Raw genomic sequence first — 26,049 nt, 5'->3', positions numbered from 1 at the left:
AATTCTGATCTCTCTAAGCAAGGGAGTGAAGAAATCCTAGGAAACCATAAATCCTGCAGTACCTGTCATAATAGGAGGAAAGAGGACAGCTTGGGAAAGTAGTAGTGCTTTCTTTTTCAACTCTTTCCCCTTCAAACTGCCCATAATGGCCCAGCCCTCACAGAGCATGTTCTGTGTTACATCAAGAGACTGAGAAGCCAAGTCACTTGTTCAGGTTTGCTGATATTAACTGAACCATGCTGCCACTGAATATAGGTGGATTTCTGTTGAGATATTACACCTGCATTATGAACTTTCTGCAAAATCAGGGATGTCCACATCTGAAGTTTAGTTTGGTTAATCATTGAAATATGAGTCTAGCTGGAATATATGGACCTGAATGTTTGTCTTTGCATAGAGCTGGGATTCAGCTGCTAATTTTATTATAAATACTTGGTTTAATAGCCTTGTTTATTATTATTATTATTTTTCCTTTTAATCCATATTTATGTTTCCAGAATGGCTTTCTCAAAAATAACAATCCTGGAAGTTTTTGTAGGGGCATTCAGACTCAGCAGGATATCCAAGGCTTTCCTAATGTGTTTCATTAGAGAGATCTCATTCTCTGCCATGAGTAGTCATTTGCAAAAATGGTAAAGAGATGTAACGTTCAACCCAACTAGGAAAGAAACATTCTGTATTTCACATTGGTGTAAAGGTGTATTCAAGTGTTTAGGCATGGATACACCAGGTGAGAAATAGAATCAAACCAGTATGAATCTCGGAAGGACAACACGAACAGGCAAAGCAATGTGAATTCTTTACAGATTAATGGTTTAAACTGAGTCTCATCATAAAGCACTGACTGTTTAGCCTCTGTCTTAGAGATTAGTAATGATATATACATCTTTTCTTTCAATTTTTGATGATTACAGAATTTATTTTCAGATCTGTGTTTCTGTCAGTCTGCCTCTAGACAGATCCAGATGGATTTTAGCCAAGTCAAGACCAGTTCTTTATAATACCTTTGCATGTTTGATTGTGAATGCACTCCTGACACATTTCAGGGCAGTGTTTGCAGATTCCTTCAGAGGCAAAATGCTTCTCTGAACAGGTAGGTTTACATTTCCACTGCTCCAGAAGCAAAGGACTTTTACAGGACAGGCATTTGGTTGCACTTCCCATGCATGTCTTACAGGATCCACTGCATTCCTTGCAAGTCTCAGAATCATTAAAATATCCCCTATTGAATGAAAACAAACATAGAGAAAACTGCTGGTCAATGTATAGTTATCAAACGGTCCAGGCTGTAAAAATTGTGAGTATATATAAGACTTTCCCAGCACACACATTTCACTGGATCAAAGAGATTTGTCACACAATTTGTTGCTTATCCTCCACTTACAACCTCTCTGCCTGTGAGCAGAAAATGTGTGTGGTTAGTTATGAGAGAGTCTGGCCTTCCTTTATTCTCGTACCTGCTCTCCAAGGGATGCTGGACTTTCTTTCTTGCTCATTTCTTGATTTCCCCCTTACCTAAGATAGGAAGATCTATAAAGTTTGGGAAAAGACAATAATATCAGGGAAAGAGAGAAGTATGTCCTAGGTGGCCCTAGAAGGCAAAAAGAGAAGAGAAAACCCTGGAAGTGTGAAAGCTGGGAAGAATAAGGAGGGCTGGGATTAAAAAAAAAAACAAAACCAGGATGCTTAAGTAGTACCTGCCTTTAGTGACAGCAGGCTAGAGACACTGAAGCGTGTTTTACTGGTATCTATGCTGTGAGAGCAACCATAGATGACCATGGTTGGGACTATCAGTCATAAAGAAAATATAGCAAAAAATTGTGCCTATATTTCAGGAGAAGAGGTATAAAAGGAGAGGCTGGATGCAATCCAATCTGCCTACACTCTGAAACCCCAAATGTGAAAAGGTTAAAGGACAAGCAAGTCCACACTTTGAGATAATTGCTAATCCATATAATTATTGATGAAATTGATGAAAATTAAGGAAGAAGCTGACACAGAAAGTAGTCCCAGTACATGTACTTCACATTAACAAGCTCATTCTTCCCTGTAGATGGGTGCTTCTCCTTTCATTCTTAAAGCTGATCTTTCCAAAGAAAGAGGAGATGAGTTAGGAGCAAGGTTAGACAAAAGATAGGACGAGCTGTGCTGCCATCTATTCTCATCTTTTTTTCTCCTAACCTTTGTCATGATCTTGCATCTATTTCTCACGGTCCTGTCTTCTCTTGTTCTAGTCTTGTGTACTTGGCTAGCCCAGTCTTTCAAAATCCTCTGTCAGAAATTATCAGTGCAGCAAGTCAACCCTTTCCATCCCCTACAGCATGTTCCAAAACTCAAAAAAACCCTAAAAAAAAGCCCCTCGTATAATCCTCTGCTCCAGTGTAGGGTAGTTATGCATCAAGAACTTTGCCTCAGAGGCTGAATCAAGAGTTTAGCTCCGGTAGACTTTGCTGAATGATGTCTGGGAAGCCATTATTTACAGTCTGGAATTTGGAAAAAAAAGGGGATAATAACAGTTGAAAAGACTAGTGTTATATGAAAAGGTTTAATTTTGTTAAACTGACCCTGTGTGGGGTAACTGTGGGGAATGAGTACTGAGAACAAACATATTGATGCTGAAACATTATCTTTGCTTGTATGACACAATTTCTGATATGAAAAGTTGTTTCTGGACTAGACTAGGCTTTAGTGCAATTACTTTGCATTTACTCTGACATCAGAATCTGTTCCACTGGCTCTTATTGACTTATTTGACAAAGTTAGCAGGAAAGTACTAACCAGCCAGAGAATTCGCACTGAACATAATAAAAGCAGGAGCTGCACATTTTTCTAAAGAAAAGGTTAACCAAGCAAGATCTTCGTACTGTATAGTACAGATTTTATGTGTACATATAGGTATGATGAATGCTGATGAAAAAAAGCACAGAAATAGGAGAACCTGACCTCCTCAAGTGCCTGACCTAATATCCATTGCAGTCAAATGGGAATCTTTCTTTTTGGATTCTATATATTACACAAAAAAGTGAAGAATATAAGCAAAAGAGACAAACACATCACTAAGCACTGTATTTCCATATCAAGACTCTGATACATCCACTTTCTGGGTTCACATCCCTGTACTACCTTGAGGAAGTGACAAATTAGGAGAATGGCTAAAACCTTATTTTCAATCACCGTAAAGAGCCATCCTGAAGTACCATGGTTCTACTGAAGTCAATGGGAGCTGTACCATTTGTCATAGGATTTCATGTCTAGTTTCACTTTTGATTCTTCATTTTTTCCCTAAGTAAGAGAAAATGCTGTTTATTCAGGCCAGCTGAAAATGACTTTTTCCTTATGGTAGTTTCTGGTAGCTTAGGCTACATTAAAGTCTCCCTTGAAAGTTTTATAACAGATCTGAACTTTAAAGAGAAGGAGAACAGTGAGAAAATAAGGAGCAGTCATCCAACAGGAGTTACTTACTCAGGGCATTCCTGCAAACATCTGCCTTTGTGGAGGAAGAGCGGCTGGTCCTGTTCAGCCTGACACTTCTGACAGTGCCAGTGGTCGGAGCACACCTCGCAGCCGTCCATACACATCTCACACTTTCCACTTGCAACATTGCCAAAAGTTTTTTGAGGGCACAGAGAAACACAGGTATCATGGATAAGAAATTTTCCTGGCAAAAGAGCAACCCAGGTGTGGAAAGGCACCAATTAGAAACGTATTTAAAAGATTCCTGCCTTGGATGGCTATAAAAAAACTTTCAACTTCCTCAAAATCTAATTTTTGATGCCTAAAAACATGAATAAACCATTCTTTAAGCCATTTCCCAAAGCAGTTTACTCAGCCTTCACCAAAATTTAAGGTCAGAAGGAATCATCAGGATTACCTAGTACATCTTCCTAAATAAATCCCTAATCCCTATTCAGTAGTTCCTGCATCATATCTACAACTTTTGACTGAAAAGAAAGAAAAAGAACAACATACACCGAAAAGTTTTTTAACCGTATTGCCAAGGGCATGTCCTTAGATCCTAGCTGACGCCAGTGATTATCTGATTACCTGCCTGTGGTTTAAGATGTCAAAGAACTGTCTAGTGACCATTGATAAAAATATGTCCTGGAAGTACGTAGGATACAGAATATTTTAGCCTCTTGCAAAACTTACCCAAAGAAGCTGAAGTGTCTTACCTTCTGGACATGAAGTACATATGTCAGTAGATTTCTCACAGGTCCTACATGAAGACTCACAGGACTGCAATTGTTTTTGTGCATCTGAGATGAAAGAAAAAAAAGTTCCATTTTTTTACTTCTTATAGACTGCTTTTGTTCATTTCCCCTCCCTTTAGGAGGCCATTTCCTATGGCTTTTTCTAAGCTGTTATGAAAATATACCTCTGTGAATTTTTGGAATTCACGGAGTTGAAGAACTTGACGATTGTGTTTACTCTCTTAAATGCTAAGAGTTGTAATAAAGGAAAATATAAATGTTATCCTAAGATTCACTGAAACACTATTTCAGACTGCTCATCACAAATGAGAATGATAATCTATCTTAAAAATGTTAGTTTCAATGTAGTGCTCCAAAACCAAATCCAGATCTGTAATCCTAATAGATTACAAACAGGAAAAGCTAGAAAATGTGTAAATTTGGGAGACTTGGTGTAGTGAGGTATTTTCATGGAGATTTTGTACTAGATGGTTCCATAATACCATCACCCTGTAACTTAGGGAGAAAACTCTGAGTAGGAAGGAGAGAGAAATGAGTGTTTGGAAAGCAGATCTGTTAAACAGTTCTCCCAAAGCTATTGCCTACTATTTCCCACCAAAAGGAAGAGTCTGATGTGTGTCAAATGGAGTTTTTATGCCTGTGGAAAACTAAGGCTTTGGTTATGCTTTGCATAGACTTTATTCAATCTACTCAATTTATTCAATCTTTATTCAATTTACTCAGCTCTAAAATGACAAGGAGATGCGAGGATCCTACTTAATACAGAGAAAGTCTGCTGTGCAATGTGATAGGTCCAGCATGCAGCTCTGTATTTTGATCCAAGTAATTATAACAACAAGTAAATGGTTGTCTGATGAAAAAGTAATTGTGGGCCAGCAAACAGAAGACAGTAGCCTTTTGATTTTTCTGAAAATAAAAAAATAAAGAATAAATCAGAAGTTGGTTGCAGGTTGAGCTTTGCACCTCAGTTAGCACATCCAGCTCATCCTGCCAATAAAATATTTATGATTGCTCTAAGTCGATGGACTGGCTGACAGTATCCATTAGCCACATGCAGCATATCACTGCACTTTTTTGTTCTGCCTGTTATGGCGAGGTAGTTTAAAATGTTTTGAATGAAAGTCATGAAAGCAAATGCTTCAAGTAAAAAGAAGAGGGAGAAAAGGAGACTTTATATAGAGGTCTTTCCCATGACGGGAAATGGTGGGCATTTTATTAAGCAGAGAGGCAGTTGATAGAAAAGTGAATATGTTCATAACATGGCACAGGGGCAGAAGAAAGAGGAATAATAAAAAAAATATTAATTATTATTATTTATAACTTTTCTGCGAAATGAGCTGAGCCATAGCTATCTCAGTGAAAGAAGTTAGGTCACATTGACCATGTCTAGGAGATGATCCATAACAACGTGTCACATCCACATCTGTCTCTACCAGCAGCTCAGAACATTTTAAAAACTGTGCTGAAAATATCTTTCAATATGCTGTCCCTGGCCAGAACAAGAACAACTCAGGAGGGCCCAGGGATAGCACAGCAGGTCAAAACCTGCCTGTTTAACAGTAGGACGCTCAGCAAGGATATGGTTAGTCTTTACCAGGACTACTTGTGAATACCACTTGCACAGAGTAGTGAAAACCTGTAGTCTTGCAACTCTTGTTGGTAACTGGCACAATATAAAGCAGTTGCAGATATAGCAGGAGGAGAGTTTTCCTTGTCACCACCCTTCCGGCTACAGCATCTCTGCCCTCCATGAACAAGTGCCCAAGAGTGTTTGCAGGGTCCAGGCACAGGCCGCAGCATCCACAGGATAATGTGTATAACAAGAAAGCTGCACACTGTCAGGGTGAATGTCCAGATTGGAGACTGCATCTGCCCAGTCTGAGGCCAATGGATGAAGTATAAGATCCTTGTGTATACCCTGCAAGACAACAAATAGCTGTAGCGTTGCCTTTAGTAGCTGGAAGTGTTGGTGGCCATGGTGAGTCACAGACTTATCAAGGACCAAGACAGGTGGGACTAGAACAGTATTTCAGTGTCACCTGAAGACAATTTTCAACTCCAAAGGTACACAGGCCTTCTGGAGGTAGGAAATGCCTGAAATTGAATTTTGAGGTGTGCAGCCTCAAGCACTTCTAAACATCTGACATAAAAACCCTGGGCTGTGTCACCTTCGTGACTTCGTATTGACCATAGCTGAACCTGTGTATAGTATCAGGTAATTATCAGTGTGCAAAAATTAAAACCTCTGGAAAAGCTCTTTGGAAAGACAAGAACAAGTGAGGAAGGTACAGAGTCCTTGGCTTGTGGAAGAAGTAAAGTTGGAAGTGATGTATAAGCATCGGGAGCCCAAGATGGGTGGGATGAATTTACTATTACATAATCTCTGAAGTTGCAGGGGTGGGAAGATAGCACAGGGGTAGGTATTGACGAAGGGCTAGAGAGCCACAAGGAGACCTTGGTGTGTGAAGTGAGTTCAGTGCTACCTAAAGCAGCAATGAAGCGCCCCGTCTTCTGTTACCAACAGTGTAATGGGCACAAAGAGGTTCCTGCTGCTGGGGAGGCAGTTGTCAGATTCATTGAGCATTTAAGTTGAAAGGAGATTGCTTGAAAAATCCTGATTTGGCTCTGTACTTTGCACTATCTATGTATAAGTTATATACTTACATATAGATTAATAGTCATGTAGTTCAGAGAGTAAAGAGCTAGAGTTACAAAGTAATTTTAAAATACTGATTTTAGTTGCCTATTAAGTTTCATTCTTCTTGAGGAGAATTAGCATTTTATTCTGCTTTTCTTAGCCCTTTTAAGTGTGTGGATGTGGATATCTTGTAAGGCTTTCTGCAATAGCAGGCCCTGTGAGTTTAGATCCTTTCTCTCTCTTGCTGACATATTTTTAAAGTTTTTTTTCCCCCTGCCAAAGACCTGTTTTCTGTATTTCAGGTTACAACATGCTGTTCCAAGAGGATTCTAATCTGTTTAAGTGTCCCTGAGTGTAGAGGGCAGTTCAGGTCTCTCTCAGGACTCTTGATGTACCTAACCATATAGCACACAAGCATTTTCAGTTTGCTGATCCAAATAGTCATCAAAGTAACTTGCTGGTGATCATTGCTTACTCTTGTGAAATGCAGAAATTCACTGTCACAGGATTTGTTTGGACTGCAAACAAAGCTACTCCTTAGCTTCATGTTTTTTCCTGACTCTTCATTATTGAATAAATACTTACAGAGTGTCCTTCCTGATGTCATCTCTAAGACTATAAGGGATACTCTGGAAAAGCTGGATGCTTGGTGTTAGTAGATTTTTTTATTCTCCTATCCTTAAACACACAGACCTTTTCTCTTTTTCTGCTCTTGGGAGAAGATCCCCACTGGCCTGCAAATCCCAAGATTTTTCCGTTTTAGAGACTAGTCATGTGGCACTCTAAAAAAGAACATTGAATAATTGATGATATTTTGCACAGCCATGTAGTTTTTAATTAGTGTTTTTCACTTTGCTTCTAGAACATTGGCTGAAAGAAAACCATCTGTTCCTGATGTCTGCCTGCAGTTGCACATCCCCTGTTTGTCCATCAATTGCTTTGATAAACCTTCAGAATTTGTCAAGGCAGAGTTCTGATTTTATCACTGAAAATGTTATTGGCCTTTTTCTAAATATACAGTAAATAATACAAATTTTCATTTCCCTTTTCAGCAGCTTTGCATCCAGGTACCTTACCCTGGCTTATGTTTCATTTTTTTAAAAATCCCTACTGAGTAGTTTTAAGTGCTGCAATTTAATACCAGTTGTGTGTGTGAAGAAGCAAGCCAGAAATATTACCAAAGTATGTGCTGCCAAGGGAAAAGAACCTTGAACCTAGCAAGATAGTTGGTGTAATATAAAAAATAAATAGCAGGAAGGCTAGACTAAACAGAGAAGTTGTTAACTACTGCTGCAGAATTTTAAGCAAGCTCATTGTTTCAAAAACATTTCAAGTGTTATGATTAAAAATAAAGATCTTTTTCAGTCAAGTACCTTTTATTTCCATTTAATCCTTGCCCCTTTGGGAGCTTTTGTTGTTTTCTGTAATATTTGCTATCTGCCACCAGAGGGGAATGTACACAAGCAATTTGGCTTCTGGTAGTTGGCACGGGAGAAAACCTTTAGCTTTCCAGTCAAGTGTAAGTGCTCAAATGACCCAACTTTAGTATTGACAGAAGAAATCTTACTTCCCCTCCTGCCCCCCCCCCCCCAAATTATGAAATGAGGTTTTCCTGTAATAAATTTCTTACTGACTGTAAATAAGCTTTCATTTACTAAAAAAAACCCCTCAACAAAAGTTTAGAATAATGAGAAGTTTTTAAATGTAATTTTCTTGCATAACGAAAAGTTCCCCAAGTGGGCAAATGAGATGAAAGTGATTTGTTTACAGAAACTTGTGCACACTACTTCTAATAATGTAACCAGAGCTTTCCAAAGAATAGCCTTACAAAGCTGAAAAATGGTCACGCAAAATATATTTCCTTGGTCTTTGGACTGATGATAAATGGAAAGCTTGGAAATGAATAGTTTTAGCTGTTGAGTTGTGTTTTTCTTTCCCACAAAGGATGCCATTCTGTACTTAAGGATCCAATAAGTTTTCCTTTAAAATTTCAGTCTATAGCTCTTATGGTTGCAAATGAAACTTGTAAATGTACAAGCCATAAGTCTGTGATGTACAGTTGTAAGCCATTCTAAAAGTGGGACATTGACTCTGAAAAACACTGTATTCCATTATTATACTGTTCTGCTCTTCTTTTTTTAAAGGCCAAAACGTATGACCTTTTTGGACCTACTGAACTGTTTTTATCCTTATGCTTACATTCTTTCTTTCTTTTTTTTTTTTTTTTTTTTTTTTTTCTCCCCAAATGAAAACGCCTTATATTCAAACTCTATTCAGGCCAGAATCTGACTCAATGTCACGTTGATTTTTGCATCTTTGTCAGAATGAGTAACAACTTTGACATACACCCAGCTAAGTCTCTTCTATTCCTTTCTAGAAACTGAGAAACTGAATCACACTGTGCCATTTCTTGAGCTAAGGTTTACTGCAGCTCTGAAGCTACCATAGTGCTCTTGCCCATTCATCTCTTCAAGGGATTATCAAACTGTGAGGGTGGGGGATGACTGAAAAAATGTATTTTTTTCTGTTTTATTTTCTCATTTGGGTTTGTGCAATGTGAATGAGACAATGGCATAGTTTCTTGAAACCTAGTACTGTAAGACTTTAACCATGACCTCAAACTGAATAAGGGAAAAAAGAGTGACATTTTAGCTCCATTTATTACAATGTCCCCATATTTCCTCTTTTTGCTTAAGTGATCTTACTTTGAGCTCCCAGATTTATTTAGTCTGATTTTAGAGAAAAATTAAATGAGTCCTCAAAAATATTCAGGATGAAAAACATAGGTCCATGTGGAAAGAAGTGTTATCCTCTTCACATGCTCACCACTTGTTCTGGAAAATGTAAAGTTTATTAAAAAAACCCCCAACACGAAACCTTGTACAAAACCTGAGGACATATGAGCAGAGATATGGCCATATCTAAAGAAACATGCCTTTAAATATAATAGCATTTGAACTACCTTGTGGTCCCTCCTTAATTTCATTTAAAGCCACAACAGCATTGTAAGAGTTCTTACTACTGTACACTCATGCTCTTTCTGCTGTCCATCTTGCTCTCTCTGCCTGCTTCTTATGGGCAATGAATATGCAAGATAGTGCAAGAAGTAAGTGTTCACACTCATAAAAGATGGTTTGTCATCTTCATTTTAAATCTTATTTATTCATGCTCTTCTGTGGGTAAAAGGGAGAATTAAAAACTTGTGTTTTTAAGTTGCTATCAAAGTAGTTCCCTGTGAAAATTTTTAGACCCCTTAGCTTCTAGACATTGACTTCTACAAGGAGAACATTTTTACGGTATATTTTATTGTCAGACCATGGCACAATTGCTGCAGTGAGGAATGCAGAAGGAAATTAAGTGCCATGGCTGTTTGTAACTGAAAGCGTATTCCTTTTAGAAAGTCACCTGTCTAGCTTTTACACTGTGTAGCGAGATGTGATTTGAATGTGATCCAGCTGAGATGTTACTTAGTTTGTTAGATTTTATTCTGCATGTGGCACTAGCCTTGCAAAACTGATGCAGTCATGAATAAAACCACAAAAACAGGTTACCTATCTCCATGAGGTAATTACAATTACATAAACATGGTAAAACATAATGAAAACAATATACATAGGTAATAAAATACTAGACCTATTCCATTTTGAAGACTTATGTGAACTGTAAATTTAAGGAAACTATAGGAGTGCTGAGAAGTAAATTACAATCCCCAATAACCATTAATTCCCAATCTAGTTATCTTGTAACAAACATAACATTACTTTACAAACAAATAGCTACAATATGAAATTGGCATGCCTAAGAACATATGGGATAATGAATCATTTTTGCTTGCCTCTAGCAACCTGAAAATTCACATATGGATGATGCTTAAAAAGGTCTCCTAACTCTTCCCATGATGCTCTAATTCTGCACGCTAAATGTCATAACATTTTCACATTTGGAAGACTATGACCCGTTCCCTCCTGCTGATGATTTCTCTACTCTCTTCTGCCTACCCCATTCCTTTTTTTTTTCCCTTCCATATTCTGACAGCTTTGTAGGTATATCTGCATACCTGCATTAAAGTCCTTTTAAATAATCTTTTTAAAGCCTGAATTATTGCTTTATTTCAACCAGTACATTTTTACTGGTTTTGTTTTACTCTGTATTTAGCAAAAGGAAAATACACAAGATGGATGTAGTTGGTCAATGGTTGCTTGTGGGAGGTTGCTCTTATTATTGGGGGTGGTATGTAATAGTAAACAGAAGCAGCTGCTATTTAGCTGCATAATTTACTACAGCATATATTATCTGCATGTAAAGAAGCACATACTCCACTTTGAGTTTGCATCAGAAACAGACCTTATTCCATACCCATTTTTTTTCCTTTTGTACTTTTCATAAGAACGTGGTAGACTAAACTGTGAAACTGAGGAACGAATAAGGTTTTTAGGGTGCAGTATTTTCAGTGCATAGGCAAAATGAAGACCTGACCATAACTTGCAAAATGTCTAATCCAGTTGAAAGGGTGTGTGTATTCACTTGGTGAATGAAGCTTACACTAGTGTGTCTCCTGGCTTCCAAAGTAATTTCATCATCTGGTACATGAGATAAAATACACATGTTTTATGCTAGAAATACAGAGCTCAAATTATTTATTTTTTTTTTTCCCTTTCTTGGCTTGCCCTGTCTTTTTAAAAGCCTGGATAACAGACATGGTCTGTTTCATTATTTCAGACCTGGATATGACTTATTAATGATTCCTGATATGAGTTGAACTGTTTGCCTAGCTGACTATAACCCCAAAGTAAATATCATTTAGAAAGTTTTTTTTATAGAATGTTTTGGTTGTTGGAGTGTGTGCTCATAAAAATTCATAAGACTGGCCTATCATTTATCCTGGCTAAAGAAACAGAAGTGAAAGTTTAAACATGGGAAAAGTATATTCTGTATTCACAAAGGTTTTAATCCTCACCTAGATGGACTAGTCTCTCAAATTGCAAAGAAAGTCAGACTCTATGTTGGTTTCTCTGTGGTATCCTCTGATGTGCTGCCCTTTAATTTATGTTAGCCTTGGAACCAAACAAGAGTCTTTGTTTCCCAAAACTCACTTTGTCCAATCCATGTGGCTGGAAGAGCCAAAGAGAAATGGCTTCATTATTTGTAAATACAGTTCAAGGTCTAATACCTCAACTCTCTATTAATAACATTTCTAAAGAAAAAGAGTAAATAGAAGACTAATGTTGTAAAAGCTGACATAAACTACTGGATTTGGAAATTTCAGCTATCTTCCTAGTTGCGTCGTCTTCCTGCATTGTCTAGAGCAGGGCATGTGCTCAGGATGAGCTCAGTGCAATCTTGTCTTCGTTCCGAGATTGGCGAGATTCAGGGCGAGATTGTTTGTTACATATTTGGTCCCCACGCCCAGCTCAGTCCCCCAAGGTGGAAAGACTAATAATTGTGTGGCCTGTATTCTTTAATTAGATTCTTTAATTCAGGCCACTGAAGCTCAGAGGCAGTTCTGCCATGGTGCTGTACCAATGTAAATGTATTGAGGACACTGAACACCCAGTAGAAGAAGCATGTATTGATAAATAGACAGAGAGGATGAGAGCCAAAAGCCAAATCTCAGCCACAGTTTTGCCCACGCTGGGCTGGTGAACAAACATGAAAGTATTCTAATATCCCCTGCAGAATGGACAAGCTTCTTGGACCATGCCCATACAGCATGACAGGCTACCCTTAGAAATTGATTTTGACAACAGATGAGATGGAAGATTCTTATCTTTTGCTAAGAAGAAGCAACCCTGGAAAAATCACAGTAACTATAAACAAGCCAAAGAACAACAACAACAAAAAAGTAAATTGGGATAAAATATTTGGAGATCTGCCCAGAGGAAGCAGTGAAAAACTTGGAAAGATGCCATGACTTTGCACCCATGCATGAAAGACAAAGTATTTGTTGCCATAATCTTCTTTAAAATAAATAATGGGAAAGAAGACAGCCTACAGAAATGGTTAAGACCTGGAGAGGGGTCATTGTTCCAGGCCCAGGGAGTTTCTCTGTACAGGTATGTCAGCCAGAATCCTCACCAACAGTAAGTTTCCAGAAGCACAGACAGGTTTCCATTTTGTCCATCCTTGTACGGACCCTACAGCATTGTTGAACAAAGCAATAAAAGATAGTGGCTGGCTCTCCTAAATTTTACTGTTTTTCAGAAAGCTTTTGTCAATGAAGAAAATTATTGTAACGGACAGTGAAACTAACTTTTTTTTTCTCTTTTTCTTTTCTTTTCTTTCTTTCTTTCTTTCTTTTCTTTCTTTCTTTTTCTTTCTTCTTTCTTTCTTTCTTTCTTCTTTCTTTCTTTCTTTCTTTCTTTCTCTTTCTTTCTTTCTTTCTTTCTTTCTTCTTTCTTTCTTTCTTTCTTTCTTTCTTTCTTTTCTTTCTTTCTTTCTTTCTTTCTTCTTTCTTTCTTTCTCTTTCTTTCTTTCTTTCTCTTTCTTCCCTTCCTTCCCTTTCCTTCCCTCCCTTCCCTTCCCTTCCCTTCCTTCCCTTCCCTTCCCTTCCCTTCCCTTCCCTTCCCTTCCCTTCCCTTCCTTCCCTTCCCTTCCCTTCCCTTCCCTTCCCTTCCCTTCCCTTCCCTTCCCTCCCCTCTCCCCCTTCCCCTTCCCTTCCCCTTGACATTCCCTTTCCCTTCCCCTATTATCCATACATTTTGAAACATTATTAGGGTGTGAAATGTACTGTAGTTTCTAACTAGGAACTACCTATGGTGTGATATCCTGTGGTTTGGTCCTGCCCAAATCCTCTACTTTTTTGTTAGAGGATCTTCAGTGTGGAATAAGAATGGCAAATATAGATGGCACAGTTGGAAATCTGGATTCAGTTGATATCTGCCTCTTGAATGCACCATCAAAAGAAATGAGTGAACGAATGATATTCTAGCCACAAAATCAATAATTTAGATTTTGTTGTTAACTAGCAAATGAAAATAACTGCTATGAGAACCAGATGGTCCTACAGTACCTGAGAAAGAAACCTCACAAATTGTTCACAAATGTAGTTATTCAGGGTGTAACTTCAGTAAAGAGAGTGACAACTTTGTTATCATTTTGACTTGAAGGTTACTACTATTTGGAAGCCTACCCTGGTGAGAAAAGGCTCAAGATATCACCAAGTTCAACACCACTTTCTCAGCAGTTACATGGCACAGTTGTTGCCACACTGAGCGTTTCCCAGCAACTCTATCCAAGAGACGGTGAAGAGCCTCCAGCCAGGTTCCCTAGGCTCCCATTGCCAGCTGCAGCAGGTATCCTGTGACTTTGGAGTAGTCATTAATGTTTAAGCCAGTACAGCTCTGAGTCAGATGTATCTTACAGTTTGAAATCATGGCATCATAGAATCATGGTTTGGAAGGGACCTCAAAGATCATCTAGTTCCAACCCCCCTGCAGCGGGCGGGGACACCTCCACTAGACCAGGTTGCCCAAAGCCCCATCCAACCTGGCCTTGAACACTTGCAGGGATGGGGCATCCACAACCTCTCTGGGCAACCTGTTCCAGTGCCTCACCACCCTCACAGTAAAGAATTTCCTCCTTATATCTAATCTAAATCGACCCTCCTTCAGCTTAAGGCCATTACCCTTTGTCCTGTCACTATATGCCCTTGTAAACAGTCCCTCTCCAACTTTCCTGTAGGCCCCCTTCAGGTACTGGAAGGCTGCTATAAAGTCTCCTAAATAAGACGTATTTTAACTACTGGAAGGAAAGATAAATGGTATGCAAGATGGAGAGAAAGAGGTTTCACAGCACAGCAATGCTGCTACATACAGTACTGCATCAGCTCAAAAGAAAAAAGCTGATGAGTCACCTGTTCGACAGCATGAGAAATAGATAACTAATAGATAGACCAAACTACAGATGTGCTCTTTCCATGGCACTGATGTAGATAGTCTCAAACTGAAAAAAATACTTACTCATATGGATGAAACACAAGGAAATGCATGGAAGAGACCAACTTTCTATTAATATATCTATTAATAGACCTTTTTAGGTCTCTCTGATCTTTTCTGAATTGAAGAAATGTTATTCCTTTTGATACAACATTTCTCCATAGATAGGCAATGAATAAAATGGTCAATATTTTTCCTGAAAATATTTGTTAGTATATTTTAATTTTTAATGTAAGGTCATATAGATCTAGGGATAGTCATTCTTTGGTGCATTTGAGTCAAATAAAGACATAGGAATCAAAAGCAAATTTGTATTTGATAGAAAAAGAAAGCTGGAAGGGACCTTAAGTAATCTAGTCTCTTGCTCCACTCAGTAAACATCCCTGTCAGATGCTTTTCCAGTGTTCTTAAAGACCCCTAATGGTGGAAATCCCCAAACCCCCTCAAAGATCCTACTATTAATCCATTATTGCATTTGAAAGTCCCTTTTTTTCCAATGCCAAATCCAGAACTCCTTTTCTGCATTTCATGTCCTGTTTACCGTACTTACAGACCCCAGATCTATTCCATTCTTCCTTTTGATTGTTTTCCTCTTAGCTTTCTCATTTAGTCCCAAGCCCCTCATTTATCTCAACCTTTCATAGTAAATAATTTTCCTCTAGATTTCTGGTAATCCTGACTATTTCCTCTCTAACTGGCCCACTTCTTTCTTTAAACACTGTGCCCAAAACAGAAAGTATTATTCCAGCTGATGCTTTTCAACTGTAGAGAGAGTGAAAGGATTATATGACACTGACTTTTCTCATTGTTTACAGTCATCAGCAAAGAGTTGCAAAGCTTTTGAAATTCTAGAGGAAATTTTAGCCTTTGTTGGAGAGTATGACATACATATAATTAAAAAGTGTCACTTGCGATCCTTAACTATTGAAATTCCACGTGCTGCACAGGTTTCAGTTAAAAAGAATTAATATTCATAGAGAATGAGTTTTAATTTGTGTGTTGGGTGATAAATTCACAGAGCACTGGAACAGGCTGCCCAGAGAGGTCATGGAGTCTCCTTCTCTGGAGATATTCAAAACCTGTCTGCATGCAATCCTGTGGAACCTGCTCTAGGTGATCCTGCTTTAGGAGGGGAGTTGGAATGATCTCCACAGGTCTCTTCCAACCCCTACCAATCTGTGATTCTGTGTGAAAAGTGCAGTTTCACTCAAGCTTGCAAGATCATGATATCCTCTTCCTAAAACTTTTAGTAGTCTTCAGAGAAACATAAAAGATTAAGGGATTTCTTGCACTTACCACTCTGTAAATTCCCATTGGGTGAAGAATTTCTTGGATTCAGACATTGCCCATGAGATAGCTGGAAACTTTTTTTGCACCCAGTACAGTTCTCATAGCTGTAGCCAACACATGTTGCACAGCTCCTGTGGCAAGGTTCACATTCTCTAGAGATGTCATCAGTGAAGAATCCATCTCCACACTCACTCACACATATGCCACCTGCAATAGAAACAGAGCCTGGCATCATGGCAGGTACTGAGCTGGGTCAATCCTGAAAAAGAGGTACCTCACCTATAGCATCTCTCTGTCTCCAGCAAGAAGCAGTTTAAGAAAAAAAGGTATATAAGAATCCATGAAACTTTTTGTAGCTGTATAAACTCTATTTGTTTAGCATGAAACCTAAATTCAGCTCAGTTGCTTATGCAAACCTCACAAACGTCAAACCAATCTGCACTTAAGCTTATACATTGATGAGTTTTCATCCATATCCTAAATCCTGGCACATACAAATCTTACAAAAGTCCAAATCTGGATAAAAATCTTATGGTTGAGTCCCAGTTATTATACTGGCCCAACATAAAATCTAAGTCCAGAATTCCTTAAGATTGTTAGATATGTGCAATTTTTGAGGATTAGATGAATCTCTTGTTTCTGGTGAATACAAATATAAACTCAAGTAAATCTGATTCAATTTAAGGGTTGGCATACTGCAGCAAAGCCTCTAGAAGTTGTTATACTGATAGTTTTTGAGCTTGCTCCAATTTCAGTTAAAAAAAAAAAAAAAAGTAGACCATCAGATCACTTTGGGTTGTGACCACAGAGTTTTTCATGAATGTAATGCTTTTGTGCTCCACTTCTGGGCACCTTCAGTGAGCAATGCACAGGAATACCATAACCTCAAGATTTCCTGTGATTCATTTTTGGCACCATGTCTGAACAAGACCTGCCTATGGCTTTGTAATCAAACTAACAGATTCCTAGTCCTGCGTGAATGTGACATAGAATTTAGTGGTTTTAACTGAGCTCGTTTTAGAGTGTTTAAGACTTGTTACTTTATGTGGATCTGAAAGTCAAAGTAAAACTAGACTTGCAAATAGAAAGGAAATGTTTCCATGTCTTTCTGTGAGTTAAAAACCCGTCCTTTCACAAAGTCTGAAACAAATACAATATTTTTTGTATTTACCCAAAAGAGTGGAAATGCATTAAAAACAAAACTAGGAAAAAAAAAAGTGGTAATATGTAGTCAAATACATGAAGCCTTTGAGCCAAATAGCGCCGTTGGCTAACATAACCACCTTACATTAATGCAAAGGACCCAATTCTGCAAAGTGCTAACTGCCCTGAGCTTCTACTGTCTGCCATAGAAAAGTTTTGTGAATTTGAGAGGTTAGGTCCAGACTCTTTTGCTAAAGTGAAAGTCTGAAATACTTTTGTATGTATGCCATACTTGTTACCTTGCTTACCTGAGAGATAAAAGCCTTCCTTACATGAGTCACACTTGTCCTTGTCACAGCTATCACAGTTTCTAGGACACTCTCTACACTGCAGAGAACTTTCATCTCTGTAGGTATTTTCTGGGCAGTATTTATAGCAATGGTGCTTATACCTGTAAGATAAAATAGACTATCATTAGTAAGTATCTTTTCAGGTCATTGAGTTTGCTTTCTATATATTTCTAGGTATGGTAATGGTAAAGCTCTATTCTCATCCTAATGAATGGAAATTATTCCTGTAATGAAGGATTCAAAACGTGTTTGTGGTTATGTTACTTATTCAACTGGCAAACATTAACAAGTCATGTTTTCTAAACTCAGGGTTCTTAAGTATAACTAATTTGATTTTCTTTTTTAAATGTAGGCACAAAATCAAATGCATGCTTAATTAGAAATTATTATATTGTGGTTGTAAAGAGCTGATTGCTTGTAAAATATATAATCCAATGTGATTGTTTATAGCTAGATTGAATAGACTTTTAATCAACATTTTCTTTTGTCATGGTAATTTTTACAGAGATCTCTTAATTGTCTCTTTGAAAAGCAGTACAGTTCTTCTTTTCCCCCTGTTTAAGTTAAACCTTTCAATTAATCTATATATTTTTTCCTTTGCTTAACTTCCTTACATTTTTAAGTGTGCCTGCTGAACTGCGAATACCAGAACTGGACACAATATACTAGAGCATACTAGTTCCATATCCAGAGGCACCATTTTACTTTTAGACCCTTTCTGTTCCATATTCCTCTCTTCATATATGCAAAGTTCACATCAGTCCATAAGTTTTAAAAGGCCTTGATAGTGAGTGATTGGCTAGTTTTTCAGCCAACTTTTTCCAAAGTTACTGTTCTCAGATAGGCAATACTTAAAAGGGTATGGGATAACACACAGAGCACAGATCTGTGTAGCGAAGCACACATTTTTGCTTTAAAAAACTGTATGGCATGAAGAGCTATACAGCTATACTTACATATAATAGTTCTGAATGCATGTTATACAGACTCTTGGGTCATCTGAAATTAAAAATATGCAGTTACATAAATATTTTTCAGAGTTAAAACGAGAATGCTAAAAAGAATTGTTGCTACACCATTTTTATGTTCATATTTCTTACATAAAAACAATACAGCCATAACTAGAACATTATTGTCTCTGAATCTCTGGTTGTATTTGTTGCGAGATAAACTATTCCACAATCAGGTCCTAGCCTGTATTTTTGCAGTGACTTGCGACTTTTGAGTCCTCAGCATTAAGGTACCTAAGAAGGTGCTGAGTGCTTAGGAAGTGCTGTTCTGAAAAGCAGAACCATCCTAGGAGCTCAGGTTGGGCAGAACGAACTCTTAAAAGGACACTCTAATTTACCTGAATATGCAGTTTTATTCTATTTCTTGATTTGTTGCAGAGATAAGTTAAAGCATTTGGAACCTCTAAAAGCAAACTTTTCAAAACCATGTAAGTAATCAATCTAATCTTAAAAATCCTGAGCTAGACAAACACCTTTCTATATTATGGGGGGGGCTGGGCAAGGCTTTTGGGTAAACTTTCTCATCAGAAAATTAATTTTTGCATTCAAAAATTTCGTTAAGTAAACAGAAAAAGTGTTATACAACTTCTTAAAACTATTACAATGATGGATATGGCTTTAGGTTCACACAAAGTGAAAAATATTTTCTATAACCTTCCATTATCTTCTATTAGTTTTCTATTTCTTTTACCTTACTCAAATATCCCAAAGGGAGCAGAATGGAAGGAAACAGAACAACCTGAGTGAATGTATTTATAAAGTGTTCTACTATGAAATGCCTATAAATTATTTTTGGTATTAATAGTACTCATAAGGCAGAATTTTCACTGAGTCTGTTTGAACTGTGTCTACAATAAATCACACTTTACACATGCAAACTTATTAGGCAACATGCACTTGGTTTTGCAAGTAGTTCTAGCAATTTATTTATGAGGTGTAAAGTTTTGCCCAGAAATGTTGCAGATCTGTGAAAATATTCTCTTTACTGTTTAGAGCACAAACAGAAAGAGCAATCACCTGATCTAATGTTCTTTGCATTAGATTTTATGTTAAGACAGGAAATACTCTTAAAATACAAAAATATTTTCTATGAAGTCTTCCTTTACTTCTAGATAAAAGATATTGGGTTTGTCCAGAGCTTCTTTGTGAATGATTTCTGAAATACTAATATTGTGTCTGAATAAAGATGCTTCCTGAGATACATTTTGCCCAATTCATTTGTGTGGGTTTTTTTCCTTACAGTATTTATAGAACATTGTTAGGACCCAGGTTGTTATGATGATAAATAAGTGTATTTATATCTTTTGAATATTATTATGGCATTGGCACATACAGTCCTTATGTTTTCTTCATGGAAAGAATAGAGTACACATCCAAGAGACATTGTTAAAATTGCTGGGGTTGCTTGAGGGTTTAGTAACTAACTCTCCATGTACTTTCTGGCTTTTATGAAGAAAGGACTCTTTCCTCTCTTGCCTGTGAGAGGTTCTGATGACATTTTTCTTCACTAACTGCCCTCTCAGTTTTGGCTGTATTGATGACTCTCTATATAGCTCAGTTTGAGACAGATCTCGGCAGTGATTGCAAACAAAGACACAATGTCTAGCTGTCCTCTGGAAAGAGATTAGAAAAATTAAGTGTTAAGTAAGTGACCATTAAGTAAAGACTATGTATTTTGAGTTGGTTTAGGATCTAAGAGAAAGTATCTAGGAACAAATGGGTAAAAATTGTTTGTTTGTTGTGGATTGGAATACATATTGTAGAGAGGGCAAAATAGTGTAACACAACTAGCACTTGCATTCTGCTGTTTACACAAAGTTTAGACAGCAGTGGTAATAGCAAATACCTTATTAGAAGGCCATGAATTTCATAGGAATAGATGGTTTACTGTATTTCATTTGGGAATGCATTGAGTCTTTCTTCAAACCTAAGATTTTGGAGGTGGGGGGATAATTTCTTGACAATTTTGCAAAATGAAAACATTCAGTCATTGGGCTAGTGCGGCCTAAGTTCACTTGCCAATTTGTTTACTATCTTATGTTATTTATCAACCCTTACAGAACCATTGTTCTTTCTCTTAAAGACATACCCACTAAATAGAAGCTCTTCCACCTTCTATACTTAGTCATAGTTTCTGAATTTAAACTGTGGAGAGATAATGAACTCAGTTTAGAAAGGAATGCAAAGGGGCAACCATCTGATAGCAGGCAGAGAGAAAACTAAATATGCAACTATTCCTGCAATAGCGAATTTGATATTTAATTTGATATTTATGTGTTTCCAAAATCTTGGAAATTAATTTTAAGAATGAACTAAGTCTAGGGAATTCTATGGATATACATGTGCAGTTCTTCAACAGTGGCTCCTTTAAAATCTGCCACAATCAATTCTTGGACTAACAGTAACAAACATCCTATATTCACTGAGACCTTTACTTGCCCATAAAATAATGAGATCTCTGTGGCACAAAGTGGGTTGGTAGATATGTCACGGTCCAGAAGACCTGTTTTCCTGAGAATTGATAATATTTTATGTATATTTTACAGTTTCCATTGGCATTGATTTCCACTACGTTGAGCATGTGCCACTCTTTTGAAGACAGAAACGAAAGTGATCTTGATAGCAATGGAAACAGGATTCAACCAATTTTAAAATATAAGGCCTTAGACAGAAACAAGTCCTCTTGTGACTTTCTGGTTTTATTGCAGTTTTCTTAGATAAGTAAAGATCATCTAGAGTTCATAGAAAAAGTAATTTTGTTTCTTTCCTTGTCTGTAATAAACTGATACTCCTGTTCCCTCCTCCACCCACCACCTTTCTCAAATACAATACTTTCGGAGTGCAGCTATGTTATAACACCGAAAAGGTACATGCAAATATTAAATATTGGTCAAAGGCCAAACATTCATGCATTCTCTTGGAACTCTCTGATTTGACATGAACTAGTGTTTTTTTCTACTCTGGGAGGGAAGTATGGGAATTAGCATTACAAGCAGAGCATTGTTGTGCTGGAAGGCTATTTTTGTTCAAATATGTAGAGGAACACTGTAAGTGATTTTTTTTTTTTTTTTGGTAGTATTACTGTAAAGGCTCAATGAAATATTTAGTACATAAGTTCATTCATATTAAAAATGAGCTCCAGAGCGTTTTGGAAATACTTGTCACTGTTTCACTATGTTTGAGTGTTCATGGTATTTAGACAGATCCTAATTCTGGAAACTTTACGTGGCTAGCCCACTGTACTTTTGAGTAGCACTCAAAATATCCCATCTAATTAGACCCAGATCTTGCAGTGACTCCTATGCATTCTTGACTTTATCTACTGTATACAATAAAGCTAGGAGTTGAAGTTAAGTGCAAGGGTACATTCTGCAGGATCTGTATTTAGGCTGTAACTTAATTTAGCTTCCTGTTTTGTTTATGAATTTTTTTTTTAAATTAAATTTCTTGACCTATTTATTGGCTCAGCCATGAGCCTAGAATGTGCTGAATACACTCAATCTTTTTTGCATTCAGGAGAAGTTCAGGATATTTACTGCCTGGGACTTAATATCTGGTTTACCTTTCTTTTCCAGTTTAATTAAATGTAATGACTGAAAATGATTTTATATTACATTGCAGTTTTACTTTAAGGGCCAGCCTGCAGTAATTGTTTAATTTCACCAGTTACTGCTAGATTTTATTTGCCTTTTACATTTCCCTGAACAATAATTTACAATAATCTAAAAAAAAGTACTATAAATTGTAATATATCACCAACAAGAGTAATCATATATTTTAACTACCTTAGACCATTTTTTCTTTAGTTTTTATGATATCCCAATTAAAATAACTGAAATGTACAATCCAAACATAATAAGAATTTTGACTAGACATGGGCACAACTGAAACCTCAGCTTTCAGTAAGCCTTGAAAATGAAGATTTCTGTTGTGGAACCAAGGACTCTGGTTTGGATCTTTGTCATGTGAGAAGGTATTTGTTTGTCTGTGTCTTTTTTATTATTATTTTATTATTTTAATTTTATTTTGTGTGTGTGTGTGTGTGTTTTGTCAGTAAATCTGCTTTATCTTCTTTCCTCTTATTTCTGACATTATAATTTATTTTGACAAGTCATCTTACCAGGAAGCGGGAGAAAGAAGAGATTGTGAATTTTAACCAAGGAAAAAGCTGGATTCTGTTGTCAGTTAGATTTATATGGTGAAAAAACAGCATCAGTATTTGCTTTGGCCAAAAACTATAATTTTGGTTCAGCCAAGGTATTTAATGAATTAAAAATATATGTATTTTTAAAGCATAAAAGAAAAAAAAATACTTTGAATAAACTTCATCTCTTCCAAAAATATACTTTTACTAAAATTACCTCTATTCAGGTTTTTGTAATTTTTTTTGTTTTAAATTAAAGCTACCTTTAATTAGGATGAAAATGAGACAAATAAAACCAAAAACTGTTCTGAGTGTTATTCTTGCTGTAAAGCCGGTTAACTGGAAAGAACCACACAGCTCTAATCTCAATTACTTTACTCTAAAGAAAAATAATGTCACTTGCTGTTATTGCATTTCATTGACAAAATAGAGGGAATGAGGCATATTTTCCTGTTCAAATAAGGATTTTTAATATGTTGTAGTTAGAAGTAGTAATGAAGTGCAGATAAGACGAAATGAAACCAAAGATTAACATTATAATATGCATTGCCTGAAATAGTTCCAGGGTTTGTATAACTGAGTTGAAATGTTGATAAATACGTAAATACTTGTATGCATGTTGATAAATGTGTCAAATTTTGGGAGCAATCCTGAAACTTTAAGGAATAGAAAATTTAAAAGCTGACTTTAAAAATAAATTTTGTGTCAAAATACTCTAGTCTCTCACCAGACTTAGTTGGCCAGTGCTGTAGCGAGATTTACACTGCACATGAAGCTCCAAAATACGATATCAACCAGAGAAGTTATTGCTTACAGGGCTACAAAGAAGAACAAAGTGGCTCATTCTTATTCCAAGTAAAATAAAAGGTAAGAGTACTTCAATAAATATGAAATCAGGACATCTGCAGTGCTATCTAACAATTAAGAAAGGGCATTCATTTTATTTGTCTTAGATTTTATTCTATAACTTGGATGTTATGTTATCTTTTGTTCTTACTCTATTGGCCATTGTTTCCACCTATCAAAAAATGTGATGATTTCAAGAAGCATGAAAGCTTCATAAACTGTATAAATTTTCTGTGTGTTGAGATGCATTTTCTGAACACACTTCTTATGCTGAGATGGTCCCTTATGTTTGAATAGTTTCTTACTGCATAGGTAGTTCCTCTGAGTGAATAGCATTACACAAAGAGTGCTCTCCTACAGGCAAGAATGCAGACTGTGGGCCAGAGGTCCTAAGTTTACACCACAGGCATCAATGCAGGTTTTACCACTAATATGAACAGCTGGATTCCATTGGTTCTCCATTAACAAAACATATTTATGTAGGCAGGTCTCATCTGGGAAACATCTTCTCTATATCGGGAGAATCCAATATTTGCACTGCTGCAGTCAGTAAGTGGTTCAGTAATACAATTCCTTATCTGAAAGATCAAGACCCTGAGCTTTAGGCTGGTATAAACTGGAACCCAGGAAGTTCCATCTCAACATGAGGAAAATCTTCTTCACTGTGAGGGTGACCAAGCACTGGAACAGGCTGCCCAGAGAGGTTGTGGAGACTCCTCTGGATATATTCAAAACCTGTCTGTACGGAATCCTGTGCAACCTGCCCTAGGTGATCCCACTTTGGCAGGGGGTTGGACTAGATCTCTGCAGATCCCTTCCAACCCCTACCGTTCTGTGATTCTGTGATAAAACCAGAGAACTGAGACAAGTACATACTGAAGTAGAGCTGCTTGAATTGGGTAGACTAGACTAGACTAGACCAGAATAGTTCTAGTTGGAAGAGACCTGCAATGATCATCTAGTCCAGCTCCCTAAGCACTCCAGGGCTTACCAAAAGTTAAAGCAAGTTATTACCAAAAGTTAAAGCAAGTTATTAAGGGCATTGTCCAAATGCCTCTTAAACACTGACAGTCATGGGGCATCAACCACCCCTCTAGGAAGCCTGTTCCCGAGTTTGACCACCTGCTTGGTAAATAAATGGTTCCTAATGTACAGTTTACACCTCCCCTGGCTCAGCTTTGAGCCATTCCCACATGCCCTATCACTGCATCCCAGAGAGAAGAGCTCAGCATCTCCCTCTCCACTTGCCCTCCTGAGGAAGCTGCAGAGAGCAATGAGGTCGCCCCTCACCATCCTTTTCTTCAAACTAGACAAACCCAGAGTCCTCAGACACTCCTCACAGGACATGCCTTCCGGCCCTTCCACCAGCTTTGTTGCCCTCCTCTGGGCACATTCAAGGACTTTCACATCTTTCTTAAGTTGTGGGACCCAGAGCTGCAGACAGTACTCCAGGTGAGGCTGCACAACGCTGAATACAGCAGGATAACCCCCTCTTTTGACCAGCTGGTTATGCTGTGTTTGATGCACCCCAGGATGGGGTTTGCTCTCTTGGCTGCCAGGGCATACTGCTGACTCCTGTTGAGCTTAATGCTGACCAGCACCCCAAGACCCCTTCCTGCAGGGCTGTCCAGCCACTCCTCTCCCAATTTAGATTTCTGTCCAGAGTTACTCCAACCCAGGTGCAGAATCCAGCATTTGCTGGTGACTATAAAAACCCCAAAGTTCTGGTGGAGGCACCAGTCTTGGAGCCAGGTGTTGGTGTCCTGGGCTCGCCTGTTTCTTTCAGTGTGTCCCATTAATGGGAGCATTGCGGAAAACACTACCTGTGCTCCTGAATCCTTCAGCATTCTTCCCAGGGTCCTGAAATCTCTTTTGATTGACCTTGGTCTTCTTGTTGAAACATCACTGGTACCCACATGAAAGAGCAGAAATAGGTAATAATTTGAAGGCTGTACTAATCTCATCAGTTTTGTGGTGACATCCCTGATCTGGGCCCCAGGAAGGCAGCAAACATCCCTGAAAGAGGGTCTGGTCTGCAGATGGTTTAGATTATATTTGTTTTAATATATTTGTTCTTCAGTAATTCCAGCAGAATGATTCAGCAGCTAGCATTTCTTTACTGTTTTGATTCATGAAGCTCCTGAACTGCAAACTGTTGAAGGACTAGCAATACATGCTTTGTTTGTCTTTGTAATTTTAGGAATACGCTCATTGTTTGGTCAGTGGCTACTGAGCTAGGTCTGATCCAGTATTTTTCTTCTGTGCTCTTATTTCTGTGGAGAACTCCAAACTAAAATCTGGAACATTCTGTGTTTGCAGAACTCATGGTTCAATCTTATATCTTAAGTTTTTCCAATTACTTGCCCCAAGCCTGGATTCTACTCAGGAAGTAATTTTCTTTCTCAGAGAAAGAAAAATTTCAAAGACAGAATGTTTTCTTTAATGCATACATCTTGTATCTTCCACATACAAGGAAATTCACT

The 26,049-nt window shown here is 37.6% G+C and overlaps 1 protein-coding gene across 1 annotated transcript in view; it reads right to left on the bottom strand.

Moving 5' to 3' along the window:
* PCSK5 (proprotein convertase subtilisin/kexin type 5) overlaps positions 1–26,049 on the bottom strand; it is a 261,481-nt gene that overhangs the window by 10,052 nt on the left and 225,380 nt on the right. The window contains exons 25-30 of the mRNA XM_075739243.1: positions 18,523–18,565; positions 17,525–17,667; positions 16,080–16,280; positions 4,173–4,256; positions 3,463–3,658; positions 1,005–1,222 (exon numbers count right to left, since the gene is read on the bottom strand). Coding sequence (XP_075595358.1) covers positions 1,005–1,222; positions 3,463–3,658; positions 4,173–4,256; positions 16,080–16,280; positions 17,525–17,667; positions 18,523–18,565 — 885 coding nt within the window. The remainder of the gene's footprint in view (positions 1–1,004; positions 1,223–3,462; positions 3,659–4,172; positions 4,257–16,079; positions 16,281–17,524; positions 17,668–18,522; positions 18,566–26,049) is intronic.

This window comes from Balearica regulorum, chromosome Z (genome assembly GCF_011004875.1).
Source record: "Balearica regulorum gibbericeps isolate bBalReg1 chromosome Z, bBalReg1.pri, whole genome shotgun sequence".
NCBI lineage: Eukaryota > Metazoa > Chordata > Aves > Gruiformes > Gruidae > Balearica > Balearica regulorum.
Note: the sequence above shows the minus strand (reverse complement) of the source record. Positions and strands in the feature narration are given on the sequence as shown.